We start from the raw sequence: 24086 nt of genomic DNA, 5'->3' as shown, positions 1-24086 counted from the left end.
CTCAAAGTTCATTGGCCCTTGAGGAAGCAGCTCTTGTTCTCTTGTCTGCAAGCCTCGCTTCCCTCTGCTCAGAAAGTTCATTGGTTCTTGAGGAAGCAGCTGCTGTTCTCATGTGTGTCCGCCTTGTTGCTCGTTCTTCACATTTTTCATTGGCCCGTAATGCAGCTTTTCTTTTCGCATCAGCGGACATTCGTGCCATGAAATTCCTTTTCTTATGAGGCATTATTGTGGTAAAAATAGTCTGTAACTGGCAGTTTCTATATCCTCTCACATGGAAGTAATGTGACTGACATCAGCCTTTCCACCAACACACCCTAACTGACATCTTATTACCTTACACAAGCATTGTTATACTGAGAATGTCCTTTGTTGCCTATATTAACCAATCACAGCTCAGATTAATTAACTGTAGCAGAATAGAAGCTGAGCTGTGATTGGTTGCTATTGGCAGCCTGATAAATCTTTGTGAGATGAGTTTTGTGTGTGCTGAGGGTGGTATATGTGTTCAAGCACGTGGTGGTGTGTGGGGCATTTTGTGTGTGTGTTCATATCCCCGTGTGTGGTGAGTATCCCATGTCGGGGCCCCACCTTAGCAGCTGTACGGTATATACTCGTTGGCGCCATCGCTCTCATTCTTTAATTCTCCCTTGTTCACATGTGGCAGCTGTCAATTTGCCTCCAACACTTTTCCTTTCACTTTTTCCCCATTATGTAGATAGGGGCAAAATTGTTTGGTGAATTGGAATGCGCGGGGCTAAAATTTTCGCCTCACAACATAGCCTATGACGCTCTCAGGGTCCAGACATGTGACTGTGCAAAATGTTGTTGCTGTAGCTGCGACGGTGCAGATGCCAATCCCGGACGGACGCACACACGCGCACACACACACACACACACACACACACACACACACACCTTTATATATTAGATATATATATATATATATATATATATATATATATATAATCTATCTAATATATGGAAATTGCAGGATAGTTAGGCATGTTAAATATAAGCAAATGATGAAAAAACGGAAACAGAATTTTCATAACATCCCAATTCATTCAGGGAGAACGTCACACCGGTCCTGCTCCTGGGATTATGGTGTGGGGTGGCATTATGAACAGTAGCTGGACCCTTCTAGCCTTATTCAGCATTACATTGGAGTAATGGCTGTACCTCGCCAAGTCAAAGTGTCCCAGGAGCCGTTTTCAACACCCTGTTATGTCGCATGTTGTTCGTATTACTGTGAGCATCCTGAGTGGCCTTAGCGTACTTCCATGGCTGCAGAGTCTCCGGACTTGTCTCCCGTCAAACACGTCTGGGACGTCATTGATCGGTAATTACACAGGAGCTGCCAGCATTGGATCTTGATGATTTAAACCAAAAAATAATGAGTACATAATGGCCCAAATAAGAACACCAAGAATGTCCATGCTAGTGCTCAAAATGCAATCGGATACATTGTGGACAGCTTATACAAATCTTGGAGACAATAACGGGATAAACAAAGGACTGCGCAGAGAAGCAAGGTAGGGGAAAAGAATAACACGAAGGCAACAGAGGGGAAATAAAGTGCATCTGGTACAGTTAAGGGTCCTTGTGCAAAGTAGCAAAATTGGGTCCCAGTATTATGACAAGGGATATAACAAGGGTAGAAGAATCCGTCCCTATATCCCTCTCTAAAATGCTGACAAGTCCCCAAATGTAAATTATTGCTCACCCATACTGTATCCAGGAGTTGTGCATCCCTCCGTGTCATAGTGCAGCCCCGACACGTGCTTCGCTAGATGCTGCTTCCGGGGGCATGTCTTGATGATTTGCTCAAGTGCATTCAGCAGCAGAACCTTCCTCAGACGACCATTAATAATAACCTCACTGATAGCAGCCGAGGCTGTAAGTGCCGGGATTTCTGCACGTGGTTCATTCTCCGGTAACTTGTCTCCATCCTGTGATTTCCATCATTCCAATACATTTCCTTCTTGGGATTGTAATGTCAATGTTGAGGAGTGTAGATACCATTCGGCTGGCCAATCAGAAGGCGTGTTCAATTAAAGTTGGAAAATTAGTTAAAATGACAAGAAATAGTGTTATTCCAGTTCTTCTCCAACCATAATTTTGCATTTGCTTGGCACCTCTGGACCTATTAACGTTAAATACTGAACTTTGGAGCTCTCCTAGTCAAGTTTAGGGTGTTTAGACTGCAGTAAAGTGTATGACATGATGCCTTGCTTTGTATTTTTAGGTCTCTTATGTCAGTATGTCTACAAGAGAAGCGTTCTCTAAAGTGGGCCGCGAGCTCCTCGCCACTATTACTAGCGCACACTGCAGTATCGTATCTGTGCTACTACAGCGAGTCTGGGAAACCATCGATAAAGTGGGCATGGTGAGATATTTTTTTCATACTAATGATATCTGTATATATGACAGTACTGGCAAAAAATATTTAAGGGTTATTCCTATCGTAGCAATTAAAGGGGTTGCTACTCGGGTGGAGTGATCCTTAACTCCCCCGCAGGCACGCTTGTCCTTAGCCTTATATGCTTCCAAAATGGTAGAACGAATCCATCGAGCAATGACTGCCTTTAGACGAAGAGAGACGTTGACTAGGTCCTTCGGGAATGAGAGAGTCTGAACTTCTTAATGAGGCTGTCACTGACAAGTAGTGACACACAGTCCTGACTAGGTACAGATTGTGTAAGGATCACTGCATGGGATGATAGGGAGAAGAACAGAATGAATGGACGATGATCTTCTCATTAAGGTGGAAAGAAGAAACCACTTAGTAAGGAAACAAGGTGCAGGACACAAAACTAGTCCTAGTGAAGGTCAAGTACAGGAGAGCGACAAGACAGAGCTGCAAGTTCTGATATTCACCTGACAAAAGTGATCGCAACTGGGAACGCCATCCTCTAGGAAAGCCAGGGTTGAGAAATATTCCAGATTGGTCTAAACGGACGACACTGTAAGGTGTTAAGCACCAAGTTAAGGTCTCAGGGATCCAAGGGAACAGAGTGAGCTACACCCTGAAGAAAAGTTCTCTAATAAAGCATAGACCTAGTCGAGACCTGGCTCTTGAGTGAACTGAGGGCAAATCAGGACTCAAGACCAAAAGCCGGGAGAGAAAAAAACATAGGTTAGATTAACAACAACGGAAGGCAGCCTTCCAAGTACGATGGTAGATATGAGATGCCAATGGCTTCCATGTCTTGATCATGTTCTGCACAACCTGATCAAAGAAGTCTGAGGATTTCAGAGCTGTAGCTTCAACAGCCATACTGTTAAATTGAGAGATCGAGAATATGAGTGGAAGAGATGACCATGGGAAAGTTCAGTTGGTCTAACCGGAAGTGTCCACCGGACGTCTACAAGGAGGTTGACCACTTCCATGATCTTCTCGGCAAGACGGGCCATGAGGATGATGAGGATTCCTTCCAACTTGATCTTTTTGATCAACTTGGGTAGCCATGGTAGAAGGGAATCTGATAAGTGAGAGATAATTGGGACCATGAGATTGCCAGAGCATCGCAGGTGACCGCTAAGGGGCCGCGAGATTGGGACTTGAACCGAAGAATTTGTGGTTGTGTCTGGATGCCGTCAGATCGACGTCTTGATTGCACCACCATAGACAGATCTGTCCGAAGATGGTCGGATGCAGGGACTACTCTCCCGAGGTTAGTCCCTCGCAATTTAGAAAATTCACAGCCCAGATGTCCACTCCTGGTATTTGGACTGCAGAAATTACCGTAATCCTTTTTTCCAACTGAGAATCTGTGAGACCTCTGCCATGGCTAAACAGTCCTGAGTCCCGCCTTGATGGTTGGATGGCCACGGCGGTGATGTTATCGGACTGAATACAGAATAGGAGACCTGACAATTGGTCCTGCCAATAGAGAAGGGACAGACGAATGATTCTGAGTTCCAGGACATTGATTGAAAGTAGGCCTTTGTAACTCCTCCATAGCCCTGCACCATAAGCTTCTGAATGACTGCTCCCCAACCGAGAAGGTTGGCGTCTGTCATGACAATCTGCCAATGAATCGGAAGGAGCGATCAAGAAGAATGAGGGGAGAGTCTCGCCAACAAATCAAGAACCCTGATTTGGAGGGGATGGAGGAGAAAGATTGGGCAATCTAGGGAGAACACAGTCTTACCCCAACAAGAGATAGGGTCGAGCTGCACAGGCCTGATGTGAAGCTGAGCAAACGTGGTCACCTCGATGCAGAAGTGGAGGGGAAAGGGCGAGGGCCGGCTTAGAGACTGGATGCCGGTCTGAACAGTTGACCATTTGTGCTGTGGAAGAAAAACTTTCGCTTGAACAATATCAAACAGTATTCCCAGAAAGACGAGGCGCTGAGCCCGATTCAGAGACTAAACTGATTTCGTTGACAATCCATTCGAAGCAAGAAAGTGTCCAGTGTGATCTACAGACTACGGAGGTTTTCTGAGTAAGAGGGAGCCTCAATAAGAATGTCATCCAAGTAGGGGATGGCTACTATTCCCCTCACACACGAAAGGGCCGTGATCTTCATAAACAAACATAAACAAATTGCAAGAGGGACTAATGGCCTGCAAAACGGAGATACTACTGGTATGCTGGAGAAACGTGGATGCTTAGATGGGAGTCTTGAATGTCCACTCAGCAAAGGAATTCCTCGAATTCCATTGAGGCTACAACAGAACGAAGAGCCTCCATCCTGAAGTGGCATGGCTTCACCCACTTGTTCAGCAGTGTCAGGTCCAGAATTGGGCAAACCAAGCCATTCTGTTTGGGCATCACAAAAATATTAGAATAAAACTCCTTGAAACGTTCTTGAGAAGAAACCGGAACAATAAAAAGTGATTGAAGAGGGGAGGAAATGACCTGGAAAAAAATAGAAGCCAAGGAAGGAGTTTGAGGGGAGCAGGATAGAAAAAACGTTCTTGTGGAAGAGCAGAGACGATTTCCTTGACTTGAGTGGAGAGCTTTGTGTCCCGGATGCCAAGAAGGAGCAAGCTTGAAGGATGGTCTGGTTTCTTTTCTTGAGGGGTGGTACACGTCTCTTGGCAGTTAGTTTAAAAAAAAAAAAAAAATAGGCAGAGACAAGTCTGGGTTGTGTCTGCCTCCTATGTGACACTAAGCTAACTTGAGTAGTTTGGTTACCAGTAGGGGATGTAGCCTGTTTTGTACAGTAGACAACTTTTTTCTTAGGTTGTATTTCTTAGTGTCAGCCTCCTGGTGGCAGCATGCTCTCCTGTGTCCCCCAATGAAGCGCCCAAGAAAACATTTTCACTGGACAACCCCTGTAATGGCTGCGATGGGAATAGTAGTGTAGTGCTAGGCTTCTTTATTTTTTTGCATTTACTAATCTTGTATTGTTTTTCCATTGTAAGGTTTCCTTATACTTATTTAAAGAATTACCCCTCCATCAATGGAGACCTAGCTCCTCCGAAATAGGCATCATCAGGGACTGGCTCCTCAGTCACAGCCTGTGTGAGGTGGAGAACAAGCTATCCTGCATCATCCTGGAGGGTCTGAACTGGGGCATCACTGACACGGTACGGACCAATAATTGTAATGTAAAGCTGGAAAATCAGGCTGATGATGGATTAACCCCTTCAGGACCGTACCATTCTCAATGTTTGCATTTTTCTTTTTTCCCTGTCCCTCTTGCAAGAGGCCATAGCTTTTTTTTATTTTTCCATTGTCCTATGTATGAGGGATTGTTTTTTGCACCAGCTGTATCTTTGAATTTGTTTTATAGATCGCTCTGCTGCTCGTCTTATAGATCGCTCTGCTGCTAGTCTTATAGATCGCTCTGCTGCTAGTCTTATAGATCGCTCTGCTGCTCGTCTGATAGATCGCTCTGCTGCTCGTCTGATAGATCCCTCTGCTGCTCGTCTGATAGATCCCTCTGCTGCTCATCTGATAGATCCCTCTGCTGCTCGTCTGATGGATTGCTCTGCTGCTCATTAGATAGATCCTTCTGCTGCTCGTCTGATAGATCCTTCTGCTGCTCGTCTGATAGATCCCTCTGCTGCTCGTCTGATAGATCCCTCTGCTGCTCGTCTGATAGATCCCTCTGCTGCTCGTCTGATAGATCCCTCTGCTGCTCGTCTGATAGATCCCTCTGCTGCTCGTCTGATAGATCCCTCTGCTGCTCGTCTGATAGATCCCTGTGCTGCTCGTTAGATAGATCCTTCTGCTGCTCGTCTGATAGATCCTTCTGCTGCTCGTCTGATAGATCCCTCTGCTGCTCGTCTGATAGATCCCTCTGCTGCTCGTCTGATAGATCCCTCTGCTGCTCGTCTGATAGATCCCTCTGCTGCTCGTCTGATAGATCCCTCTGCTGCTCGTCAGATAGATCCTTCTGCTGCTCGTCTGATAGATCCTTCTGCTGCTCGTCTGATAGATCCTTCTGCTGCTCGTCTGATAGATCCTTCTGCTGCTCGTCTGATAGATCCTTCTGCTGCTCGTCTGATAGATCCTTCTGCTGCTCGTCTGATAGATCCTTCTGCTGCTCTTCTGATAGATCCTTCTGCTGCTCGTCTGATAGATCCCTCTGCTGCTCGTATGATAGATCCCTCTGCTGCTCGTCTCATAGATCCCTCTGCTGGTACTCTGATAGATCCTTCTGCTAGTATTCTGATAGATTGCTTGATTGAGGGCAGGGGACCCCCTTTCCTCCGTATAAGAGAACTACCTCTCGTTACCCTGTAATCTTATTCTTCATGCACTGGTTTCCTTCACAGTTTCTGGTGGGCTCCTGCCAACATACAGAAGATAAACTGATCACGGCGGAGTGCTCACTTTTTTTTAGTGAATGAAAACCTATTTTTCTGTTAACAGAAAACCCTGCACCTGGATCATCCCCTACATGTGGAGGTGGCACTCATGGTCCTAGAGGCGTACCAGAAGTTCATCTCTGACAAACCCTACACTGGCATCATCTCTGAGAGCATCAAGCAGGTGATTGATGGGTGAATCGGAGGTCAACAGGTGGTCAGCCATGACACCTTGGACCCCACACCGTCAGCTCCTGAGCTACTAACCGGCTAAGGGATGACATGGCTCCAAACAAACAACAAGACCACGGTCAGATGAGCGTATTTCCCACTCTGTGTACTAACCACAATGAGGTTTTTTTTTCAGGGAACCATAAACCATAAGACATTAGAAGACTTGATCAGTGGTACCATGGTTGCTGAGACCCCCACACTTTTATACATCTCTCATGGCGTCAGGTTCACTTAAAGGGGTTCTCTCACTAACCCCTTTCAATTTGAAGGCCACTAATCCCCCTGGCACCTGATGGAAAGTTGCGGCTAGCCAGATATCTGGTTACCAGGTGGCCACTCGAATGAATGGCCAACCACGTAATATAAGGACGGCCTGAGTGTGCCAGAACCGGAGCTGTTCCTACAGATTAGCCATCGTTTCTGGTTCACAGATGGAGTCCAGAGGTCCCCTTTGTAATGCCAGGGGTTGTGGACAGGGGTTGTCCTGCGACGCTTCTTGTACCGATGTGATAACAGTTTGGTGTGATCTTCAGGTGTCTTACTTGGCCAACATAGTCCGGACTGGACAGACTCCAGAAGCCTCCTTTAACCAGTGGTCCTGGGATTTGGTTTTGAGACTCAAGTTGCACAGAAACGATCGTCCGGAGCAGATCTGCGACGCCATCCCCGATTTGACTGAGGCCAATGTTCTACACCCGGTATTGAAGGCCGTGAAAAACGGGGTGCCGATAGGCTGCTACATCGCTCTGGCCACTGCTTCAGTGGGACACTGGTAATTCACTGCCATATGTGTGTGTATATATATATGTTATATATATCTATATGTTCTTATCTGACTTCTGTGCCTTGCGTCTCTGCAGTGCTGATAAGTTTTGTGTAGAGGGAGTGACCATGCTGGGCGACCTGATACAAGCAAAGCATCTGCGCGCCGCCGTTCACATTTTGGATAAAGTTTTACCCATGTTTTATCCTTGTCCGAGCTATCTCCTGAAGAACGAACTGTAAGTTTACTTTATCTTCTATGCCAATCTTCTTCTTTTAACCCATACATGTCAAACTCTGGCTCATGGGCCAAATCTGATCCGCAGGGTGGTTTTATTTGGCCCGCGACACCACAAGCACCACCCCTATGTGGGGCTATATTTCTGTATAGAGGACTATGTGGGGCCATTATTCTGTATGGAGGACTATGTGAGGCCCATTATTCTGTATGGAGGATTATGTGGGGCCATTATACTGTATGGAGGACTATGTGAGGCCCATTATTCTGTATGGAGGACTATGTGGGGCCATTATTCTGTATGGAGGACTATGTGGGGCCCATTATACTGTATGGAGGACTATGTGAGGCCCATTATTCTGTATGGAGGACTATGTGGGGCCATTATTCTGTATGGAGGAAAATGTGGGGCCCATTATTCTGTATGGAGGACTACGTGGGGCCCATTATTCTGTATGGAGGACTATGTGGGGCCCATTATTCTATATGGAGGACTGTGTGGGGCCCATTATACATAGTAACATAGTTTTTAAGGTTGAAGGAAGACTAAGTCCATCTAGTTCAACCCATAGACTAACATGTTGATCCAGAGGAAGGCAAAAAAAAACCCATGTGGCAAACACTAAGCTCCACATCGGGGAAAAAAATTCCTTCCTGACTCCATACGACAATCAGACTAGTTCCCTGGATCAACGCCCTATCAAGGAATCTAGTATATACAGTTAGGTCCATATATATTTGGACAGAGACTACATTTTTCTAATTTTGGTTCTAGACATTACCACAATGAATTTTAAACAAAACAATTCAGATGCAGTTGAAGTTCAGACTTTCAGCTTTCATTTGAGGGTATCCACATTAAAATTGGATGAAGGGTTTAGGAGTTTCAGCTCCTTAACATGTGCCACCCTGTTTTTAAAGGGACCAAAAGTAATTGGACAGATTAAATAATTGTAAATAAAATGTTCATTTCTAGTACTTGGTTGAAAACCCTTTGTTGTCAATGACTGCCTGAAGTCTTGAACTCATGGACATCACCAGACGCTGTGTTTCCTCCTTTTTGATGCTCTGCCAGGCCTTCACTGCGGTGGTTTTCAGTTGCTGTTTGTGGGCCTTTCTGTCTGAAGTTTAGTCTTTAACAAGTGAAATGCATGCTCAATTGGGTTGAGATCAGGTGACTGACTTGGCCATTCAAGAATATTCCACTTCTTTGCTTTAATAAACTCCTGGGTTGCTTTGGCTTTATGTTTTGGGTCATTGTCTATCTGTAGTATGAAACGACGACCAATCAGTTTGGCTGCATTTGGCTGGATCTGAGCACACAGTACGGATCTGAATACATCAGAATTCATTCGGCTGCTTCTGTCCTGTGTCATCATCAATAAACACTAGTGACCCAGTGCCACTGGCAGCCATGCATGCCCAAGCCATCACACTGCCTCCGCCGTGTTTTACAGATGATGTGGTATGCTTTGGATCATGAGCTGTACCACGCCTTCGCCATACTTTTCTCTTTCCATCATTCTGGTAGAGGTTGATCTTGGTTTCATCTGTCCAAAGAATGTTCTTCCAGAACTGTGCTGGCTTTTTTAGATGTTTTTTAGCAAAGTCCAGTCTAGCCTTTTTATTCTTGATGCTTATGAGTGGCTTGCACCGTGCAGTGAACCCTCTGTATTTACTTTCATGCAGTCTTCTCTTTATGGTAGATTTGGATATTGATGCGCCTACCTCCTGGAGAGTGTTGTTCCCTTGGTTGGCTGTTGTGAAGGGGTTTCTCTTCACCATGGAGACTATTCTGCGATCATCCACCACTGTTGTCTTCCGTGGGTGCCCAGGTCTTTTTGCATTGATGAGTTCACCAGTGCTTTCTTTCTTTCTCAGGATGTACCAAACTGTAGATTTTGCCACTCCTAATATTGTAGCAATTTCTCGGATGGTTTTTTTCTGTTTTTGCAGCTTAAGGATGGCTTTTTTCACCTGCATCGAGAGCTCCTTTGACCGCATGTTTACTTCACAGCAAAACCTTCCAAATGCAAGCACCACACCTCAAATCAACTCCAGGCCTTTTATCTGCTTTATTAAGAATGACATAACGAAGGGATTGCCCACACCTGTCCATGAAATAGCCTTGGAGTCAATTGTCCAATTACTTTTGGTCCCTTTATAAACAGGGTGGAACATGTTAAGGAGCTGAAACTCCTAAACCCTTCATCCAATTTTAATGTGGATACCCTCAAATGAAAGGTGAAAGTCTGAACTTCAACTACATCTGAATTGTTTTGTTTAAAATTCATTGTGGTAATGTCTAGAACCAAAATTAGAAAAATGTTGTCTCTGTCCAAATATATATGGACCTAACTGTATAACCTGTAATCCCTCATTACAACATCATGCGGCAGAGAGTTCCATAGTCTCACTGCTCTTACAGTAAAGAATCCATAGTCTCACTGCTCTTACAGTAAAGAATCCATAGTCTCACTGCTCTTACAGTAAAGAATCCATAGTCTCACTGCTCTTACAGTAAAGAATCCGCGTCTGTGATTATGATTAAACCTTCTTTCCTCCAGACGTAGAAGATGCCCCCTTGTCTCCGTCTCAGGCCTCAGAGTAAAAAGATCAGTATAAAGGTCTTTGTACTGTCCCCTCATATACTTGTACATAGTAATAAGATCACCCCTAAGCCTTCGTTTTTCCACAGTAAATAACCCCAAGTGTAATAACCTGTCTTGGTATTGCAGACCCCCCAGTCCTCTAATAACCTTGGTCGCTCTTCTCTGCACCCGCTCTAGTTCAGCTATGTCTTTCTTATACACCGGAGACCAAAACTGTACACAGTATTCTAAGTGTGGTCGCACTAGTGACTTGTATAGAGGTAAAATTATGTTCTCCTCATGAGCATCTATGCCTCTTTTAATTCATCCCATTATTTTATTTGCCTTTGCAGCAGCTGCCTGACACTGGCCACTAAACGTGAGCTTGTCGTCCACCAATACACCCAGGTCCTTTTCAGTGACCGTTTTGCACAGTGTTTTACAATTAAGCATATAATTATACATTTTATTTCCTCTACCCATATGCATTACCTTACATTTATCCCCATTAAAGCTCATTTGCCATTTATCAGCCCAAGCTTCTAGTTTACATAGATCCTCTTGTAATATAAAATTGTCCTCCTCTGTATTGATTACCCTGCAGAGTTTAGTGTCATCTGCAAATATTGAAATATTACTCTGTATGCCCTCTACAAGGTCATTAATAAATATGTTAAAAAGAAGCAGGCCCAATGCTGTACAATACTGTATGGAGGACTATGTGGGGCCCATTATTCTGTATGAAGGACTATGTGGGGCCATTATTCTGTATGGAGGACTATGTGGGGCCATTATACTGTATGGAGGACTATGTGGGGCCATTACTCTGTATGGAGAACTATGTGGGGCCCATTATACTGTATGGAGGACTATGTGGGGCCATTATTCTGTATGAAGGACTATGTGGGGCCATTATTCTGTATGGAGGACTATGTGGGGCCATTATACTGTATGGAGGACTATGTGGGGCCATTACTCTGTATGGAGAACTATGTGGGGCCCATTATTCTGTATGGAGGACTATGTGGGGCCCATTATACTGTATGGAGGACTGTGTGGGGCTCATTACACTGTATGGAGGACTATGTGGGGCCCATTATTCTGTATGGAGGACTATGTGGGGCCCATTATTCTGTATGGAGGACTATGTGGGGCTCATTACACTGTATGGAGGACTTAGTGAGGCCCATTATACTGTATGGAGGACTATGTGGGGCCATTACTCTGTATGGAGGACTATGTGGGGCCCATTACTCTGTATGGAGGACTATGTGGGGCCCATTATTCTGTATGGAGGACTATGTGGGGCCCATTTTTCTGTATGGAGGACTATGTGGGGCCCATTATTCTGTATGGAGGACTATGTGGGGGCCATTATACTGTATGGAGGACTATGTGGGGCCCATTATTCTGTATGGAGGGCTGTGATGGGCCCATTATTCTGTATGGATGACTATGTGGGGCCCATTACTCTGTATGGAGGACTATGTGGGGCCCATTATACTGTATGGAGGACTATGTGGGGCCCATTATTCTGTATGGAGGACTATGTGGGGCCCATTATTCTGTATGGAGGACTATGTGGGGCCCATTATTCTGTATGGAGGACTATGTGGGGCCCATTATTCTGTATGGAGGACTATGTGGGGCCACTATACTGTATGAAGGACTATGTGGGGCCATTATTCTGTATGGAGGACTATGTGGGGCCATTATTCTGTATGGAGGACTATGTGGGGCCCATTATTCTGTATGGAGGGCTGTGATGGGCCCATTATTCTGTATGGATGACTATGTGGGGCCCATTATTCTGTATGGAGGGCTATGATTGGCCCATTATTCTGTATGGAGGACTATGTGGGGTCATTATTCTGTATAGAGGGCTATGTGGGTCCCATTATTCTGTATGAATGACTTTGTAGGGTCCATTATATTTGAGTTTGACATACCTGTTTTAACCCCTTAAGAACTCAGGATTGTTTTAGTTTTTGCACTTTCCTGGCTTTTCTGCTTCTTTGTTCCAAAAGCCATTTTTTTGTCTGTGGGTAGAGTTGTAGTTTTGAATGAAGCCATTCACTTTATTATATAATGTATTGGAAAATGGGGAACAAATTGCAAATTAAAATGCAATTCCTCCATTATGTTTTTGGGGGGGGGTTTGTTTTTAGGCATTCATTGTATGGTTAAAATGGCCCGACAACATCATTTTCCAGGTTGGTAAGATTAAGCCGATACCAAGCGTTTACATATTTTTATTGTTTTAGTAGTGAAAAAAAAAAATCTGAATTTTGTACAAAAAAAATTGCTCATGTCACCAATTTCTGAGACCCTAGTGGGCCTATGTAAGGGCTTGTTATATATATATATATATATATATATATATATATATATATATATATATATACAGTCATATGAAAAAGTTTGGGCACCCCTATTAATCTTAAGCTTAATGTTTTATAAAAATTGGTGTTTTTGCAACAGCTATTTCAGTTTGATATATGTAATAACTGTTGGACACAGTAATGTTTCTGCCTTGAAATGAGGTTTATTGTACTAACAGAAAGTGTGCAATCTGCATTCAAACAAAATTTGACAGGTGCATAAGTATGGACACCTCACCAGAAAAGTGACATTAATATTTAGTAGATCCTCCTTTTGCAAAAATAACAGCCTCTTGTCACTTCCTGTAGCTTTTAATGATTTCCTGGATCCTGGATGAAGGTATTTTTGACCATTCCTCTTTACAAAACAATTCCAGTTCAGTTAAGTTTGATGGTCGCCGAGCATGGACAGCCCTCTTCAAATGATCCCACAGATGTTCAATGATATTCAGGTCTGGGGACTGGGATGGCCATTCCAGAACATTGTAATTGTTCCTCTGCATGAATGCCTGAGTAGATTTGGAGCGGTGTTTTGGATCATTGTCTTGCTGAAAGATCCATCCCCTGCGTAACTTCAACTTTGTCACTGATTCTTGAACATTATTGTCAAGAATCTGCTGATACTGAGTGGAATCCATGCGTCCCTCAACTTTAACAAGATTCCCGATGCCGGAATTGGCCACACAGCCCCAAAGCATGATGGAACCTCCACCAAATTTTACTGTGGGTAGCAAGTGTTTTTCTTGGAATGCTGTGTTTTTTTGCCGCCATGCATAACGCCTTTTTGTATGACCAAACAACTCAATCTTGGTTTCATCAGTCCACAGGACCTTCTTCCAAAAAGAAATTGGCTTCTCCAAATGTGCTTTTGCATACCTCAGCCGACTCTGTTTGTGGCGTGCTTGCAGAAACGGCTTCTTTCGCATCACTCTCCCATACAGCTTCTCCTTGTGCAAAGTGCGTTGTATAGTTGACCGATGCACAGTGACACCATCTGCAGCAAGTTGATGCTGCAGCTCTCTGGAGGTGGTCTGAGGATTGTCCTTGACTGATCTCACCATTCTTCTTCTCTGCCTTTCTGAAGTTTTTCTTGGCCTGCCACTTCTGGCCTTAACAAGAACTGTCCCTGTGTTCTTCCATTTCCTTACTATGTTCCTCACAGTGGAAACTGACAGGTTAAATCTCTGAGACAGCTTTTTGTATCCTTCCCCTGAACAACTATGTTGAATAATCTTTGTTTTCAGATCATTTGACAGTTGTTTTGAGGAGCCCATGATGCCACTCTTCAGAGGAGCTTCAAACAGGAGAACAACTTGTAAGTGGCCACTTTAAGTAGCTTTTCTCATGATTGCATACACCTGGCTATGAAGTTCAAAGCTCAATGAGGTTACAAAACCAAAAAAAGTGCTTTAGTACGTCAGTAAAAAGTAGGTAGGAGTATTTAAAACAAGAAAATGATAAGGGTGCCCATACTTATGCACCTGTCAAATTTTGTTTGAATGCAGATTGCACATTTTCTGTTAGTACAATAAACCTCATTTCAAGGCAGAAACATTACTGTGTCCAACAGTTATTACATATATCAAACTGAAATAGCTGTTGCAAAAACACCAATTTTTAGAAAACATTAAGCTTAAGATTAATAGGGGTGCCCAAACTTTTTCATATGACTGTATATATATATATATATATATATATATATATATATATATATATATTTTTTTTTTGCACCATCAGCCTACATTGTTATTGATACCATTTTGCAGGTCTTCGTTGATCGTTCTTAATTGGAGTTTTCTTTTCTTTTTTTTATGTTTAATTTTTTAACATTTCTTTTTTTCAAGGGGTAAAGATAGCCCTTTTATTTTTGAAAGATATCCGGACTGTAAAAAGTAATAGAGAAACTATATTGGCCCTCACCGATTCCTGAGCCAATCTACGCCCTTGTGATGCTAATGGATTGCTATGACTGCCCCGGGGGTCTGCTGAAGACCTCCATGCCTGTTATCACAGAGCTTCTTTGAAGCCAAGCCTGTGGCCGGGCTTCAAAGAAGACCATGATTTTTACTATATGCAGCAGTGGCTCTTGGAAGGAGGGAAGGAAAAAAACGGAAATTGGCCCCGTCGGGAGGGGGTTGATGCAAACAAGGTAATGCAAAGCTGTGAAGTTACATCGCAGGGTCTAATACTATTGCAGGTTTCTGTCCTACATTCAGCTCTTCCTCCAGTTGGACAGCGGGATCCCTCAGGGAATGACCATGCAAATGACCCACAAGGTCACCCAACACCTGACCTCCATCAACTACGGGGAGAATGTGAAACTGCTCACAAACATGATCCAGGTAACTGGAATCTGATGCAGAATATTCAGGGAATTGTATAATGAAATGCACTGAGAGGAGACAGGATAGTCCCCTTTTGGAGATTTATTTATTTTTTTAATGTATGTATTTGGGGCTAAAAATTTTTGTAATTGGACTTCATTAAAATTTTTTCACCGTTTTGGCTTTTTATAGGCTCCTTGTTCATCCATGTATTCATTAATCAGCTGAGAAATGCCTAGAAAAGGCTAAGAGTTACAAACTCTCCCGATAGACGATCACAGCGGGCTTCCTGATGAATTCTCAGTTAACTCAATCTGCAGCCAGTAATAGACAGTGCAAACACACAGGCTATAGAAGGTAAACGGTGCAACATTTTTAATGATCACCAATTGCAAAAATAATTTTTTTTTTTAAGCTTCAAATACGTGAATTTTAGTAACAGAAAAAAAGGTCCCCAAAGATGGACAATACACAAGCAATCCTCAAGATTAAAATGGCATCTAGAGGTGTGCAAGACAGCGTGACCTTGAATTGAAAAGACTGATATTAATCTCGTAAGTTTTTTCTTTACAGTCGCATATCGCTGCCAGTCTTAGACCCAATGAAGTCGGCCCAGTGGCGGTTCTGGAGTTCTGGACTCAGGTTCTCATAAGCCAGCAGATGTGGCACCGGGACAAAGGCAGCCTGCACCTCATGGACCAGCTGTGCAAAGTGGCATTCAGGCACCTACAGGAGGACTGTCTGCAGAAACTGATCTACCAGCAGCACAAGGTGACCCCAAGTCATGGCCCAGTATAGTACGGAAGTAGAATTAAAGGGGTTTTCTGGAACTTTTGTATTGATGACTTATCTTTACGATAGGTCATCAATACCAGATCGTGGGGGTGTAACAGCCAGCAGCACCGCCGATCAGCTGTTCCCAGAACTAGCCGGATGTGCTTTGTTATGTATCGGAAAACAACAGATCTGTCACTTGCATTGTGGCAGCAGCGGGGTACTGGAGATCCACCCCCAGCATAGTGGCCGCAGCGGGGTACTGGAGATCCACCCCCTGCTTAGTGGCCGCAGCGGGGTACTGGAGATCCACCCCCTGCTTAGTGGCCGCAGCAGGGTACTGGAGATCCACCCCCTGCATAGTGGCCGCAGCGGGGTACTGGAGATCCACCCCCTGCATTGTGGCCACAGCAGGGTACTGGAGATCTACCCCCTGCATAGTGGCAGCAGCGGGGTACTGGAGATCCACTCCCTGCATAGTGGCCGCAGTGGGGTACTGGAGGTCCACCCACTGGATAGTGACAGCAGCGGGGTACTGGAGATCCACCCCCTGCGTAGTGGCAGCAGCGGGATACTGGAGATCCACCCCCTGCGTAGTGGCTGCAGCGGGGTACTGGAGATCCACCCCCTGCGTAGTGGCTGCAGCGGGGTACTGGAGATCCACCCTATGCATAGTGGCATCAGCGGGGTACTGAAGATCCACCCCCTGCGCAGTGGCAGCAGAGGGGTACTGGAGATCCACCCCCTGCGTAGTGGCAGCAGCGGGGTACTGGAGATCCACTCCCTGCATAGTGGCCGCAGCGGGGTACTGGAGATCCACCCACTGGATAGTGGCAGCAGCGGGGTACTGGAGATCCACCCCTGCATATTGGCCGCAGCGGGGTACTGGAGATCCACCCCCTGCATAGTGGCCGCAGCGGGGTACTGGAGATCCACCCCCTGCATAGTGGCCGCAGCGGGGTACTGGAGATCCACCCCCTGCATAGTGGCCGCAGCGGGGTACTGGAGATCCACCCCCTGCATAGTGGCTTCAGCTGGGTACTGGAGATCCACCCCCTGCATAGTGGCCGCAGCGGGGTACTGGAGATCCACCCACTGGATAGTGGCATCAGCGGGGTACTGGAGATCCACACCCTGCGTAGTGGCAGCAGAGGGGTACTGGAGATCCACCCCCTGCGTAGTGGCAGCAGCGGGGTACTGGAGATCCACCCCCTGTGTAGTGGCTGCAGCGGGGTACTGGAAATCCACCCCCTGTGTAGTGGCTGCAGCGGGGTACTGGAAATCCACCCCCTGCATAGTGGCTTCAGTGGGTTACTGGAGATCCACCCCCTGCGTAGTGGCTGCAGCGGGGTACTGGAGATCCACCCCCTGCATAGTGGCATCAGCGGGGTACTTGAGATCCACCCCCTGCGTAGTGGCAGCAGAGGAGTACTGGAGATCCACCCCCTGCGTAGTGGCAGCATCGGGGTACTGGAGATCCACCCCCTGCGTAGTGGCAGCATCGGGGTACTGGAGATCCACCCCCTGCATAGTGGCTGCATCGGGGTACTGGAGATCCACCCGCTAGTCATTTGAATAGGGTCAGATTTGCAGGACCCCACCGAGACCACTGTGCAGTCGATGGAGCTGTGCAGGTCCGCAGCTGGTTGGCGGGGTTGCCAGGTATTACAACTCCACGGATGTGGTATTGATGCCCTTCCTAAGGACAGGTATTCAATATTTAAGTACTGGACAACCCCTTTAAAGACGTTGTCGAACTGTATGTAACATGGCTGCTCTCCATTAAAAACAGCTCCACATGTTTTGTTTCTTATTATATTGAAGCTCCCTTAAAGGGGTTGTCTGCTCTCAGAATAAAGGTCTGCAGTCGTTCTCTGTGGCCGCTGAGACTTGACAACCCCATTAAAGTGAATGGAACTGGACTGCATTATCAGACAAAACCTGTGGACAAGGGTGGTGCAGTTTTTTTTTTTTTTTTGCAGAAAAGCAGCCGCTTTTAAGGCTATGTGCCCACGTTGCGGAACTGAAGCATATTTTTTACGCTTCTCCCTGGCGGGAAAATCGCATGCGGATTTTATATGCAGTTTTCCCGCCAGGTAGAAGCGTTTGTGAGGCGTCTTTGCAGCGTCTTTGCATGCATTTCCGCATGCGGGTTATCAAGCACTTCTCCAAGTGATTTAAGCATCACTTGGAAAAGTGCTTGACAACTTGTTCACACTATATAAATCCATGCAACCGGCATGGATTTATATAGTGTGACCAAGTAATAGTTAAAAAAAAAGAACCAGAATGGTAAAAAATAAAAAAATAAAGTTTATACTCACCTTCTAATGCATTCTCTGCCCCGTCCGGAGTCTTGAGCTGCTCACGCTGTTGTGTGCAGGACCTGCGGTGACGTCATTGAGTCATGTGATGGGTCACATGACTCAATGACGTGGCAGGTCCTTCACACAACAGCGCGACGGAGGGAAAACATCAGAAGATAAGTATAAACTTTATTTTATTCTTTTTTTTACAGGTTCTTTGATACCCAGGTCTGGATGAGAGTCTCCTCTCCTCCAGACTTGGGTACCATCCGCACATTGATTCTGCATGCGGAAATGCAAAATTAATGAACATGCTGCGGATTTTTGACCGCAGCATATACGCTGCAGAAAAATCCGCAGCATGGGCATTGATATTGCGGAATGCCATTGGGGACCATGGGGTGCGGATATACATGCGTTTTACAAGCGTTTACGCTGCGGAAATTCCGCAGCATATACGCTTGTAATACTCAACGTGGGCACGCAGCCTTACACTGTACAATGGCTTGGTGAAAAATAGATATTTTAGGGTTCTGGCGGCTGGAAACCAATATTTGGGAGTGCTCAATGTTTTTGTTTCTATAGAGAGTGTATGCAAAACTGCTGACAATAAAGACTTGATCGTAGAGGTTTAACAGGAAGCTACAAGGCCCCAATACAAAATCTGTAGCTGCATTCCACTTATACCATGTGCTTATAAGGCAGGGAAGACTTATAGGCACCAGGCCTTGGATAGGACTGCTGCCCCTGCATGCCTTACAACTGCACCCCTTTGCTTTTGGATTGGGGAGGAATTCCCAGATCAAATTGTCAAATGTACATAGTAAGTAATACCGTAATCTATAGATTATGCTTACTGATATAATGCTTGTGTTATCAGGAAGCACTGGGTTTTCACTGTGACCGGGGAATACTCTCTTCATTTGTGGGATGGATCGTCGCGGGCAATGTGACGCCTTCTTTCATAGATTCCAACTACAACCCCTCACAAGTAAGTCTACAACAACAGTATGGACCTCAATCCAATTATAGATCAAAGCCGCCATGTTTTTCAAATCCTGGACAAGCCCTTTAAGAAACAAACTGGTTTTAAAAATACTTTTTTTTATAGATGGACATTTACTTTAATCTCTTAAGAGGACCTTTCACTAAATTTTGCATGTGGAACTGGATAAACAATGTAATATTGGCTGCAGAGCGGAATAAAACTTCTTTTTTTTCTTAATTTCCCCTCTCTGTTGCAAAGATATTAGTAATTAAAGTATTTGACAGCTAATAAGTTAACTTTTGTTAAGTTCAAGTGGGTGTTATCAGACAGTTTTCACTGGGGGCGTGTACTTTTTCTCCCTGTATGATACTGACCAATCATAAGCAAGCAGCAGCAACAGCTGAAAAACAACACGCCCCCCTCCACCACAGCTTAGAGAAGGTTTCTCCGTGTGTGAGATGTAATGATACAGCTCTGATCTAACGTCATTGACATGATTCTCCAGGTCACTATGATTACGGTAATAACTTATTTAGTTGTTTTATACAGTGCCTACAAGTAGTATTCAACCCCCTGCAGATTTAGCTGGTTTGATAAGATGCAAATAAGTTAGAGCCTTCAAACTGCAAACGAGAGTAGGTTTTATGAACAGAAGCATAAATCTTACAAACCAAAAAGTTATGTTGCTCAGTTGAAATTTATTAAATTTTAAACATAAAAGTGTGGGTCAATTATTATTCAACCCCTATGTTTAATATTTTGTGGAATAACCCTTGTTTGCAATTACAGCTAATAATCGTCTTTTATAAGACCTGATCAGGCCGGCACAGGTCTGTGGAGTTATCTTGGCCCACTCCTCCATGTAGATCTTCTCCAAGTTATCTAGGTTCTTTGGGTGTCTCATGTGGACTTTATTCTTGAGCTCCTTCCACAAGTTTTCAATTGGGTTAAGGTCAGGAGACTGACTAGGCCACTCCAACACCTTGACTTTTTCCCTCTTGAACCAGGCCTTGGTTTTCTTGGCTGTGTGCTTTGGGTCGTTGTCTTGTTGGAAGATGAAATTACGACCCATCTTAAGATCCTTGATGGAGGAGCGGAGGTTCTTGGCCAAAATCTCCTGGTAGGCCGTGCTATCCATCTTCCCATGGATGTGGACCAGATGGCCAGGCCCCTTGGCTGAGAAACAGCCCCACAGCATGATGCTGCCACCACCATGCTTGACTGTAGGGATGGTATTCTTGGGGTCGTATGCAGTGCCATCCAGTCTCCAAACGTCACGTGTGTGGTTGGCACCAAAGATCTCGATCTTGGTCTCATCAGACCATAGAACCTTGAACCAGTCTGTCTCAGAGTCCTCCAAGTGATCATGAGCAAACTGTAGACGAGCCTTGACATGACGCTTTGAAAGTAAAGGTACCTTACGGGCTCGTCTGGAACGGAGACCATTGCGGTGGAGTACGTTACTTATGGTATTGACTGAAACCAATGTCCCCACTGCCATGAGATCTTCCCGGAGCTCCTTCCTTGTTGTCCTTGGGTTAGCCTTGACTCTTCGGACAAGCCTGGCCTCGGCACGGGAGGACACTTTCAAAGGCTGTCCAGGCCGTGGAAGGCTAACAGTAGTTCCATAAGCCTTCCACTTACGGATGATGCTCCCAACAGTGGAGACAGGTAGGCCCAACTCCTTGGAAAGGGTTTTGTACCCCTTGCCAGCCTTGTGACCCTCCACGATCTTGTCTCTGATGGCCTTTGAATGCTCCTTTGTCTTTCCCATGTTGACCATGTCTGAGTGCTGTTCACAAGTTTGGGGAGGGTCTTAAATAGTCAGAAAAGGCTGGCAAAAGAGATCTTTAATCCACACATGTGAAGCTCATTATTCTTGGTGCCTGAACTACTTCTTAATACTTTAGGGGGACCAAACAGAATTCTTGTGGTTTGAGGGGTTGAATAATAAATGACACTCTGAATTAACTTTTAACGTTTTTTTTAAAAAAAAAAAAAAAAAAAAAAAAAAATTTTCTGCAGTGCATTTCCCACTTCCAGGCTGATCTACAGTACAAATGTCACAATGCCAAGTTAATTCCGCATGTGTCAACCAGCTAAATCTGCAGGGGGTTGAATACTACTTGTAGGCACTGTATATATATATATATATATATATATATATATATATATATATATATATATATATATATATATATATATATATATATATATATATATATATATATATAATATAATATATATACACACACGTAACAAAAACATAGGCTTGTATTGCTATTTTCTGAGACCTGGACCTTTTTTAATTTTCTGTTGATGGACCTGAGTGAGGGCTCACTGTTTGGACACCAAGCTGATGTTTTTATTGATACCATGTTGGAGTAGATACAACGTTTTGATCGCTTATAATTGCATTTTTTTTAGAGAAACTCCAGATGTTTCGATTTTTTTTTTTTTCCCGTGATGGCGTTCACCTTATGGGATAAATATTTTTATATATTATTAGTTTGCCAGCTACGCCATATCTAATACATAATTTTTTTTTTATTATGTGATTCAAACATTTTTCTGAGGGGTTTATTTAACATCATTTTTGTTCTTTACTTTCTTATTGGTCCCCAAAAGTGGACATGAACTTGTGATCTCTTGATTGCCTCTACAATGCACTGCAGTACTGTATTGGTGTATGGTCTATGGAGCCCAGTCGCAGGCATAGCAACCTATCAGCACCCCCAAATCGCGTCACATAGGGCTGATGGCATCTAGATTGACGTACGGTATATAAATATGGTGGAACTCGCACTGCATCGAGCAGGCTCAACTCCTGAGCCTGCTCCATATAGTGATATTCCCCAAAGAGAAGGGAAGCAGATAAAACCCAGATAGTAAAACAGTAAAATCACAAACAAAGATCACTTCAACACAGTGGAGCCATCTAGTGGGTAAATAAATATATGACCCAATTACATGATTAGAAGCACCATGAAAGTTAAAAGTGCATGATAAAAAAATAGATAAGTAGTAAATTGATATACAGAACTAATGCAGTTATAGTCCAAGTCTAGATTGAAAGAGATGGGCCTGCTTCAAGGGGTATTGATATAATGAAGTAACCACTTGCTAAGTGCGCATAAAAAAATAAATAAAAAATAAATAATTAAATACTGTATTTTTCGGACTATAAGACGCACCGGACCATAAAACGCACCTAGGTTTTAGAGGAGGAAAATAGAAAAAAATGTAAGCAAAAAATGTGGTCATGATGTACTGTCATGGGGGATGGGGTCTGCTGCTGACACTGGTATAGGGGTAATGTCCCCCAATTCTGTTAATATCCTCCATGCTGGTATATATGGCCCCTCCTTCCTGTTATACGTGGCCCCCATCCACATCCCGGTATGCATGGCACCCCAATCCCCATCATGATATGCATGGCACCCCCATCCACCATCCTGGTATGCATGCCACCCCCATCCCCATCCTGCTATGCTTGGCACCCTTGATCCACATCCTGGTTTGCATGGCACCCCTCATCCCCATCCTGTTATGCATGGCACCCCCATCCCCATCCTGATATGCATGGCACCCCCATCCTCATCCTGCTATGCATGGCACCCCCATCCCCATCCTGCTATGCATGGCACCCCCATCCCCATCCTGCTATGCATGGCACCCCCATCCCCATCCTGCTATGCATGGCACCCCTGATCCCCATCCTGGTATGCATGGCACCCCAATCCCCATCCTGATATGTATGGCACCCCCATCCACCATCCTGGTATGCATGGCACCCCTGATCCCCATCTTGGTATGCCTGGCACCCCTGATCCCCATCTTGGTATGCCTGGCACCCCTGATCCCCATCTTGGTATGCCTGGCACCCCCCATCCCATGCTGCACACAAAAATATAAACACGTCTACTCACCTTTCTTCCCTGTGTTCCAGCGCTGCATCCTGCTCTGCTGCCAGCACAGCATCTCAGTGTGAGCCGCTCATGGTGTCACCGCCTTGCACCCTCACACTGTGAGATGTTGTGCCGGAAGAGTCACTGCTCCCCTCGCCGGTACTGTGTGCGTGGGGAGCAGTGACCATTCATTCTCCCTAATAGCACTCACACTGTACCACAGCGCGGCTCCCGCTGCGGCCGGCGGTCTGTGTGCCCGCTATTAAAGTGCATGAATATTTACTACAACCCATGAACTTTAATAGCGGGCACACTGACCGCCGGCCGCTGCAGGAGCCGCGCTGCAGATACAGTGTGAGCGCTATTAAGGAAAATTAATTTTCACTGCTCTCCACGCCCATGGTAGCGGGCACAGTGTAGGCTGCAGCAGGCGGCTCCTGTGTCCGCTCCTCCGCCAGTGCCGCTCCCACACAACCCCCACCGCCCCCATATACAGGCATATACATTCAGACTATAAGACGCACTGCCCACTTTCCTCCAAAATTTTGGAGGAAAAAAGTGCGTCTTATAGTCCGAAAAATACGGTAAATACAAAGTCCACCGATCAAATATATAAAGACTTGGGCACAAGATTGATAGCAAATTGAATATGTGCAAAGAACAGCATGTGCAGACAAAAGCATATGAGGTAGATAATGGAAGCAGCAAAGATATATGCACTATGAATAAGGTGCAACTGCAGACACTGACCCACAAAAAACATAAATGGATGGCAAAGTTGCTAATAGCTTTGAGACAAGCACATGTATACAAAT

At 44.9% G+C, this 24086-nt stretch overlaps 1 protein-coding gene across 1 annotated transcript in view; it reads left to right on the top strand.

Annotated features, from left to right (window-relative positions):
* EPG5 (ectopic P-granules 5 autophagy tethering factor) overlaps positions 1 to 24086 on the top strand; it is a 107314-nt gene that overhangs the window by 29688 nt on the left and 53540 nt on the right. Inside the window, exons 13-20 of the mRNA XM_073680458.1 lie at positions 2246 to 2386; positions 5374 to 5538; positions 6830 to 6949; positions 7533 to 7771; positions 7860 to 8000; positions 15169 to 15313; positions 15869 to 16066; positions 19256 to 19366. Of these exons, the coding sequence (XP_073536559.1) occupies positions 2246 to 2386; positions 5374 to 5538; positions 6830 to 6949; positions 7533 to 7771; positions 7860 to 8000; positions 15169 to 15313; positions 15869 to 16066; positions 19256 to 19366 (1260 nt within the window). The remainder of the gene's footprint in view (positions 1 to 2245; positions 2387 to 5373; positions 5539 to 6829; positions 6950 to 7532; positions 7772 to 7859; positions 8001 to 15168; positions 15314 to 15868; positions 16067 to 19255; positions 19367 to 24086) is intronic.

This window comes from Phyllobates terribilis, unplaced genomic scaffold, assembly GCF_046119375.1.
Source record: "Phyllobates terribilis strain yellow unplaced genomic scaffold, ASM4611937v1 Scaffold_1__5_contigs__length_1240528914, whole genome shotgun sequence".
Taxonomy (NCBI): domain Eukaryota; kingdom Metazoa; phylum Chordata; class Amphibia; order Anura; family Dendrobatidae; genus Phyllobates; species Phyllobates terribilis.
Note: the sequence above shows the minus strand (reverse complement) of the source record. Positions and strands in the feature narration are given on the sequence as shown.